The sequence below is a fragment of the Malaclemys terrapin genome, chromosome 8 (genome assembly GCF_027887155.1).
Source record: "Malaclemys terrapin pileata isolate rMalTer1 chromosome 8, rMalTer1.hap1, whole genome shotgun sequence".
Lineage (NCBI taxonomy): Eukaryota > Metazoa > Chordata > Testudines > Emydidae > Malaclemys > Malaclemys terrapin.
In genome coordinates, this window is record NC_071512.1 from 2082386 (window position 1) to 2092194 (window position 9809).

The 9809-nt window shown below is 42.7% G+C and overlaps 1 protein-coding gene across 2 annotated transcripts in view; it reads left to right on the forward strand.

Annotated features, from left to right (window-relative positions):
• RNF145 (ring finger protein 145) overlaps positions 1-8345 on the forward strand; it is a 65186-nt gene extending 56841 nt beyond the window's left edge. For both annotated transcript variants that reach the window (XM_054037972.1, XM_054037971.1), the window contains 5 exons: positions 19-159; positions 1504-1686; positions 4020-4167; positions 5048-5404; positions 6675-8345. In XM_054037972.1, coding sequence (XP_053893947.1) covers positions 19-159; positions 1504-1686; positions 4020-4167; positions 5048-5404; positions 6675-7121 — 1276 coding nt within the window. In that variant the 3' untranslated portion in view covers positions 7122-8345. The remainder of the gene's footprint in view (positions 1-18; positions 160-1503; positions 1687-4019; positions 4168-5047; positions 5405-6674) is intronic.
• The last annotated feature ends 1464 nt before the right edge of the window (positions 8346-9809 follow it).

Consider the following 9809-nt stretch of genomic DNA (forward strand, 5'->3'; position numbering starts at 1 on the left):
TGTGTTTTTCCCCCCTAGCATTGCGGAATGTTGCAGCACTCCATATTCACTCCTGGGGTTGGTGTTCACAGTCTCCTTTGTTGCTTTGGGAGTTTTGACTCTCTGCAAGTTTTACTTGCAGGGCTACCGAGCATTCATGAATGACCCGGCTATGAACAGGTAAGTGCCTGACACACATTTAGAACTACATAGATCTAAGGTTGGCATTTGTTGAACTGAAAGTTATTTTTAACCCACTATAAACTCCTTAGAATGCATAGGAATTACGACAGGCTTCTTATTTATTAGTCCCAATGCACTATTTTAAAGGATTTGAGATGGAAATGTCTACCATGAATCTTAGAATGGCAATCATGCACTGTATGTATTACAGTACTGCTTCTCTTTGGGGTTTTAGATTATTTGCAGTGTTTTTATTGGGATGAGTGACTGAAGGAATCTTCAAATGTTTAGAAAAACTAAATGCTTACATAGTTATATTTTAACTTCCTGGTTCATTTCCCCCCCCCCACTCCCGTAACTGCATGTGACACCAAGCTAATCTTTTGTGGAAGATTTACACTGGTCAGCTAAAAGTTACTGTGGGAAACTGCCAAAGAATATAGGCAACTAGTTTCTCTTGTGCTTGTCACAACTGTCTGACATAAAATTGGGAGTTTAGTTGTGGCACTGTGGGTTAGTATGTTAGCTTTTACCGGGAGTTCAAATGCTGGTTCAAGCCACAAGTGAAGGACTTGTTTGTACTTTGGGTTCCGGTGAGTACGTGGGAACTGCAGTGAGTATAAAGTGAGGCTGCCCAGGAATGGCGCAGGAGCATTGTGTGTGTGTGGGGGGGGGGGCGGGGGGAGACAGTCATGCATAGTCCATGCTGTGCTGTAACTGCTTCAAGATAGTATCATTGTCTCCACGTTAGAAATATTAAATTCACTTTCAACTTCAAAACCAAAAGAGTGAAAGTGGGGCATTCAGGGGACTCTTTATTCTAGAGTTTCTGTGAGCGACATTGGAGGTTGTTCTGTATATCTAAGTCTGAATTCACTGCTTTCAAAATGTACCCAAGTGGTAGGACTCCAGACAGGGATGTCATTAAAGAAAAAGTGAGACAAGGCGGGTGAGGGAATATCTTACCTAGTTTTTCTTCAGGCCCGGCCCAGACCTGAAGCTTGTCTCTCGCCAATAAAAGAGATCCCCTCCCCCACCATGTCTCTCTAGTATCCTGGGACCAACATGGCTACAACACCACTGCATACATTAAAGAATAAAGGTCAGCAAAGCCTCTGAAAGCTACAAAGAAGCGTAAGCAGTATTTTTTAAAGAAATATATCCATGTTAATGTCCTGAGGTCATCCAAGGCAGAAAGAAATCTTAAGATAGAATCAGAAACAAAGCACTATGACAAACTCTGTTGATTTCATACATGCCAGACTTTTATTTTAAGATGAAGCAAAATAATTAATGCTCTGCATTTTATTTTCACTTTCTCTTCAAAACACCAACCCAAAGGGGGATGACAGAAGGAGTCACTCTCCTGATCTTGGCAGTGCAGACTGGTTTAATCGAGCTTCAAGTTGTCCATCGGGCATTCCTGCTTAGTATTATTCTCTTCATTGTGGTAGCATCCATCCTTCAGTCCATGCTGGAGATTGCTGATCCCATTGTTCTGGCTCTGGGCGCTTCAAGGGACAAGTAAGAGATGCACTTTCTAAACTGAAAGCTATTTAAAACTCTCTTTTGTAGAGGTGAGCACACTAATGTATGGCCTGATAGCCTTGGGGGCTACCAACAGGTAAGTTGTGGTGGTCCGCATTCTTGTAGACTAAAGAATAAAAAGGTTGGTATACAGACTGTTCTAATTTCCTTGCTTCTTCTCCCTGCTCCCTTCTCCCACACACTCTCTCACTGTGATGTACACCAGCTCAGAGATGCTTTGCAACATGATTCCTTCTGCTGAAGGAAAGTGACGTGGGTCACATGGTCCTAATGAAGAATCATCCATGAGCATGTTGTACAGTCTGCACAGAATCATGTTGCTGTGCAGCCCCTGGCACCGAGTTCTCTGTGTATTACATGACGCAAGGAAAGTCATCACCCCCCCAACCCCCCGTGAGACACTGAACCCTGCTCTTGGCCAAACAAAACCCCAGTTCAGGGTGTCACGGAAACAGCCAGTTATTTAATAGAATCATGGAGGAAAAATTCTACTAAGTAATAATAGTCCCTAGATTAACTTCAGGAACCTCAGGCTTGGGGCACACAGGTTGTAGGCCTGGAATGGGAGGTGTCTATGGATAGAACCCGAGGAGTGGAAGAATGGAGTCTTGTGGACGTTTTGATCTGCTGGGTTTTTTCCTGTTACCTTTGATTTCTTTGTGTTTCTTTGAGGAGCTTTATTTGTCTTTGGTGTTCTGGCATGAAACTGCATTTCCTATGTTAATTGCATGTCTCTTTCCCCTTATGTAACCAGTAAGTGTTATAAATAAAAGAGGAGGTTTATTTATATCCAGTGAGTCTGTTTGGCTTAGAGGTTGCTTGTGGTCAACACAACTCTGTGGCATGTTAACTCTAAATATGCTAACAAAAGGAAAGGGGAGTAGAGCCAGGAGATGAATATCTGGGTCTCAAACAGATACAGTTTACTGCTACCAGCAACTAACTATTTGCCAGCTCCAAAGCTGAATTTGTAGGGAGTTCTGACCAAGTGAGGTGGGGAAGCCTTCCCCCACTTCCCCCACCCCCTGAAATAACACAGGTATTTACAAAATTCAGTTAATTTTAGAATTTTTTTTTCTTCTAACCCTTAGCTGAGGTCAAATTACGGTAGTTCTCTCTCCTTTCTCCCCTTCTGCTATCGTTCGTCAGTTTCAGTGTATCTTATTTCTGGAACTAAATGTGTGTAAAAATACATCAGAGAGAGCTGCCGATTAGCACAGCAAGTAACGATTAGAGGCATTGGAAAGATTTCCAAATGGGATGCGAGTGAAAAGATTAGGACTGTGTAGGGGAGAGATGAGTAAAAGGGGACATGATAGAGGTCTACAAAATAATGAAGATCTGTTTGTTATAAAAGGGAGGGGACAGCTGGCAGGGCTTTCACTCAGAGACTCAGGAACTTGCTCCCCTTTGGTCTGAAATAGCCCGAATTTGGTGACTTTTGGGGTATACTGCAAAAGACACCTGTTTGGAGTAGGCTGAGGGTATGCTTCCTTGATCACGGAGAGGTAGATGGCTGGGCTGTTTGGCTGAGTTTCTATGGAACCAATTTCAGTGCTGCTGAGGTTTAACTTAATTGTACTTATTGCATGATAAATTATGGTAAAATAAATAGAGCCTTGGAATAGATGTCATTATTTTTTAAAATCTAAATAAATTCAATTCATCACTTTTCATAAGAGCAAGGTGCCATTCGTTAATACTGAAGGCAACAGATTTAAAACAGATAAAAGGAAATACTTTTACACAATGTACAGTCATCATGTGGCAGAGAGTTCCACAGGTGGTTGTAGAGACTAGCAAAGAGTCTAGTAAGAGTCGAAGTATGAGATGTTTTTATGGGGGAACTTCTGCAGGTATACCAGATAGCATTTAAAAGAACCTTACAAACCTTTATGCTTCAGAGCATGATTGCCTGGAACGGATTATTCCATAATTGTTCTAACGGGATTTCCTGGATTTTCATCTGAAGCATCTGGTATCAGCCTCTGTCAGAGACAGGAGACAGTTAAATTAACCACTGATCTGATCTGCTGTGGCAATACCTATGTAACTTACTTGTAGTCTTTAATTTTTGCCTTTGTCTCACTGAGGATGCAGCCTTTCCACCTTGTGCTGAGAATGGCACAGGGCAGAAAGAACTGAGCATCCATCAGAATAAATGTCTGTGCTGCGAATCAGACTGTACTTGAGGAAATTAAGAATTCCTTTTCTTTAATGTAAAAGCCTTCAGCAGAGACAGACGCCACTGTCCTCTCAGTGAGAGGATGCCAATTGTCTGAATCACAACCCTTGCATTGTTCCTGCAGGAGCCTGTGGAAGCATTTCCGTGCAGTCAGCCTGTGCTTGTTCTTGCTAGTGTTCCCAGCGTACATGGCCTACATGATTTGTCAGTTTTTCCACATGGATTTCTGGCTGCTGATCATTATCTCTAGCAGTATTCTAACCTCCCTCCAGGTAAGGCACACTAGCCTCATGGTAGTCCTTTATTTATTTTTCTCCCTAAGATAACGGGCTATGACCAGAACTGTGCTGGGGGAAGTATTAGAGTGCAGAAGCTGGGATGTAAAATCTTTTATTTATCTCTACCTGCGGCGAGAGTACTCTAGTGCTGGGCTGAGAACATAGGGAACTAAAATATTTATTGTAAATAATGCTGTAGGATTGCAAGGGCATGTTGGTTACAATAAGAAGCTTCCAAACTGCACATAGATTGCATTATTTTAGGAGATTTCCAGAGGCGATCTGAAAATATGTTGGTGTCCAAAACATGCATACATACGTACTTTCCTGCGTGGGGGCGTGTATCCTCATTTTCATTTTTTAATTCACTATTTAAAAAATAACTCTTGGAAGCTTGTCACTTAATGGCTTTTTGTGTGTGTGCACCTAGTCACTATCCATGCTTCTAAGGGCTTGTCCACACTGCACGAGAGAAGTGTGATTTCTAAAGTGCACCGTGTCCCACACTAACTGGCCCATATCGACCCTAAAAATTCCCTAGTGCACATTAATGTAGTGCTGTTTCAAAGAGTGTTTACACTGATACGCCTGTGCGCGTTAGAAATCACACCCCTCTAGTATGCGTTTGCTGTGTGGACAAGCCCTAACTACAGCCTGGATTCAGCAAAGCACTTAAGCATGGGTTTCCCTGGTATTTAAGCACAAGCTTCATGCTTTGCTGAGTAGGGTGGATTTAGCTTCTACTTGAAGTTAAGCAAGTACGTGGCTGATTTGGAGCTTATATGCTTCCAGGTGAGGGGGGCCCCTTGTGTACAGAACTCTACTTACCCTCGGGACCTGAATGCTAAAACCGTGTCATTCTATCTGTTTTCAGGTGCTTGGAACACTTTTCATTTACGTTTTGTTTATGGTTGAGGAGTTCAGAAAAGAGCCAGTAGAAAATATGGACGATGTAATTTACTATGTAAACGGCACCTACCGGCTGCTGGAATTCCTCGTGGCTCTCTGCGTCGTGGCATACGGCGTCTCGGAGACTATCTTTGGCGAATGGACTGTGATGGGCTCAATGATAATCTTCATCCACTCCTATTACAATGTGTGGCTCCGGGCCCAGTTGGGGTGGAAAAGTTTTCTTCTCCGCAGGGATGCTGTGAATAAGATCAAATCGCTGCCCACTGCCACAGAGGAGCAGCTGGAGCAACACAATGATATCTGTGCCATCTGCTACCAGGTGTGCAATTCAAGTAGTAGCACTGTAGGGGAGTGACTCTTATTAACATACCTTTGGATGGTCTGGAGTTCGTCTCCGCTGCTATAACGAGTTCAGTGACTTTGGTTGTGTTTCAGTTGCAATCCCCACCGAGTTCTGCTATATGTAATTTGGCTTAGTGCAGAATTGGAGAGAGTCGTTGCACTGGAAACCTACAACAAACTAACATGGAAATTAAGGAATTTAAATAGAGCAGAATAGCTTTTTTTTTTTTTTTTTTTAATCTGTTTTCAGATTTGTCTAAAGCAAGTGTCGTACTCTAGAAAGTATCTGAGATTCTTAATGAGTTTGGGCCAAGCTACTCTCAATAGTAGAACCAAACCAAACACTAACTTTTTTTTTTCATTGGGGAGATTTCTCTTCTGCTTCCTGTAAGATTGTATGTACTCCGCTAGCCAATGTCTTGTACGGTTTCATAGAAACAATTCAATCTCCATGGATTGTTAATTCCCACTCTTGCTTAATTTAAAACACTGGTTATAAAAGGAAAAGAAACCGAATTACTGTAAGGCGAAGGGTTAACATAAGCCAACAGAAGTAAGGAAATTAGAAGTGAACACTGGAAGTACTATCTTTATCACACCTTGTGCTTTGGGGGGGGGGGGCGGGAAATACAGATGTGCTTCTTTCCTCCCTGGGAAATCATGTTTATGAATGGAAGGGAAAGAGTAACCCTAGGATGAATGCAGCATGATTTTATTAAGATTGGATTGGCTCCAAACTTGGATTCAGTGATCTGAAATGTTTATTTAAAACAAAAGCGTACTTTGCATTTGAGTAAAAATCTCTGCTCTAACCTCTGTGGCTTAGGTCTAGGCACTTCATTTCTGCTCTGCTCTCACACCACGGTGGGTGACTTATACCTTTGGGTTTGTCTTTCCGCCTAGTACTGTGTAACCCATACCCTACAACTACTTCCACAAAGAATTGTAAATAACCGTTCCTTTGTGCTCGCTTTTAATCTGTATGGGGCTGACTTCCATGGGATTGCAATTGTTTTGTCATTAAGTCTCATGAGTTCTATCACTTTTTTTCATCTGGAAACTTACTGGTCTTGTGCCTGTTGAAAGTTATGTGAAGGCTTGTGTGAATGTAGAAAAATCATTACACATCTTGCCTTAGAATTTCCATCTCACAGGGTAAATTTGAGATCACATGGAGGATATAGGGTAGTTCTGGGAGGACAGGGTGTTTGGCTGTTGTGTGACATCTTGATTTTTATTCTTTTCAGGACATGAAATCTGCTGTAATCACGCCATGCAGCCATTTTTTTCATTCTGGTTGTCTTAAGAAATGGCTCTATGTGCAAGAGACCTGTCCTTTATGCCACTGTCAACTTAAAAACCCCTCACAGCCCCCAGGGCTGGGACCAGAGCCAGCTCCACAGCCAAACCCTGGAGCAGAGCAAAATACTGTTCATCAGGAAGCAACTGAACATCTTGGTGTTGAACACCAGGAGGAGAGAAATCTAAGAGAGAGCCCTAGGGACAGTAACGGACAGGTGGCTGAAGGGCCAGATCACCAGGACCACACTCATGACACCAAGAATGATTCTCAGAGTTTGGATTGTGACACTTGCCTTTTTGAGGACAGCCAGGGGGCGATTATTGTGGAGGAACCGATTGGAGGCCAGGAGGAGGTTCTCATGCAGGACCCGAGACTTTCTATACAGTTCTGAAGTGGCAGAAGATGATGTTGGAACAGACCCATGTCAGAGACCCATGTCAGAGACCCGTGCCTGACTCAGCAGAGAGAACTTATCCTTCCACAATTGTGAAAAAGTTTAGCAATTAATGCTGGTCAAAATGTATTTATAATATCCCATGCTGATTTTTGTGGGCTGCCTGGTAGAGGCAATTCCAAGGAGATTCAACTGAAATGACTTCAGAAACTGCCTCTGAATTGCAAGGGAGGGAGAAACTGGAAACACATGAAATGGACACAGAGTATTTTCAGGGGGTGGATAAAGGGCAAGGCGGAGAAGTAGGGGGTGTGAGGTGCGAAAGAGACAGAACCTCTAGCTTGTGTTTGGGGTGGGGAGGAACCACCAAACTGAACCATGTCCCAAGGTACCAGTGAGAGGTTAGAATGCTTTGGCCTGTTTTTCTGCATTGACTGGAGCGCAGCCATGATTACTGACAAAATTTTGTACAGCACTGAAGCCAAAATCAAAGATGTAACAGCATTGATTGTATTGGAAGATGGAAGCACTCTAATACATTGTGTGTATGCTTTGGGCATTTTTGGTGGGGCAATTACATTTGCATTCATGTAATCTATAGTGACTCTTGACTTTTATGACGGAGTCTTCAATATTTTGATGTATATGAAACTTTTGTTAATATATTATGCACAGTATGGGCCATGTGAAGTAAACTAAAGCTCTAATGAACACTTTGGCCTTCACTGCAAAGTGCGGGAGAGTGGGATGAGTTTTAGGGCACAGATAAAGGCCTTGCAATACTGTTTGATCCTGTATAATGTTTAATTCTTGCAGCTGAATTAAAACAGTGTTAAACTCGGGCAATATTTGCACTTTTGGGAATGAATACAGAAATGTGTATGATCAAACGCCGCAAATGCCACTTTTAAAGCAGTTAATAGAATTTGCACCTTTATTCTTTGACACGCACGTGTCCATACTTAAATTTTTACATTCATCATGGCTTCAGATAGAACTGGGGGGGGGGGGAGGGGGGAGGAAATTTTTTATGTGAATTTTGATATGAAAAGAAACTAGTCACTTATTTATACAATAGGCTTGGCTCGGCTCTGAAGTGTTTTTTTCAAAATTGGTATTCTTAACGTGAAATGTGATATGATTTTATTTTTAGTAGTAAATTTGGATGTAGACGAACAGACATAGCTGAATGTCTTAATAAATTACATTTGAAGATTTTTACATTTGGTGATGTGATTCTTAAACAGAAGGTGGTACCTGAATGATATGTGCGTGCAGCCTGGCTGCTGTTCCAGATAAGCGTGCATTCTCCTCTGAGCTCAGCAGATCTGATGCTCACTTCCACATGTGCTGTACATGTGTAACCGTGACATTCTAGCCAAAGACCATTCTAGTTGTTAAAACCTGTCATTGCCCCCCGTGCCTTAACCTTGAGGAGCAGCTACAAAATGGTATGTTGTGTTCTCTCTGCCCCCCCGTCTCCCCCCCCCCCCGTCCCCAGACTAAGCATGCTGCGTCCCACAAAAACAACGAGTCCGGTGGCACCTTAAAGACTAACAGATTTATTTGGGCATAAGCTTTTGTGGGTAAAAAAACACTTCTTCAGACGCATGGAGTGAAAGTTACAGATGCAGCCATTAAATGTTGTTTTTGTGGATACAGACTAACGGCTACCCCCAGATACTTGCTTTCCCACAGTGCTGCTGGACTACTGGTCCCCACAGCAAATACCTCCACCTGGGCTCTCACCTGAGAGTTGAAAATATCAACGGCAAGAGCCTGCTTCAGTGTCTACGCTGCCCTGTCTCCTTATGCGTGACGGTAACATTTACCATATGCTGCTTTGGGCATTGGGACTCATTGGCTTATTAAGTAGAATTCAGTGAAAAATAGGGAGAAACTTTCACTGATTCGTCACTTTTTTTTTTTCTTAATCAGTACAGAGCGTCAGTGGCAGACGCGTCAAACTCTCCTTCATCCTTGTTTTCCGTGATAGCCTGACCTCGCCAAAAACAAAGTCCACAATTGTACAGTTCCAGGTGTTTCACCTTTGATGCACATATTTAGACAAATGCTTCTCTGCAACAAATTTTAAGTTATTGGAGGTGTAAGGGTTATGGATGGGCCCTGCATAGGATCCTAATGGTACTGATCAGTATTATAAAACACAAATTTCCTCTCATTTCATGGGGCATGTGTTTAGCCAGAACCATGTACTCCAAAATCCAGGTAGTCAGTCATGTGCCAAAGGTGTCATGCAAAGCTCTCAGGGCTGATGTGAAGAACTTCTGCTCCATGTGAGATCTGTTCGTTCTGCTGATGCAGAGGGAGCAAAGCTGTAGGAGGGGAGGTTATAAGGCAGAGCCCCAGGGGTCTAGGAAGGCAACAAGAGAGAACGGGTGGGGAGGAAGCAACAAGGAAACAAGATGACCTGAGAGAAGGAAAGATCAACGCACAAACACCCACTTGGGGCATCTATGAGACCATTAAAAACATTGTGAATTAAAAAGAAAATAATCACGGTTTCAAGTTTTTATACTTGGAGGAAATGTTCCTGGTTGTGCCCCCTACTCCCCCCCCCCCCCCCCCCCGCCAAACCCTACACACAGTTGTGTGGTTAAGTACAGGACAGTAACAAATGCAACTGGCAAGATGGATGAAATCTACATGGTGAGACTTAAATTC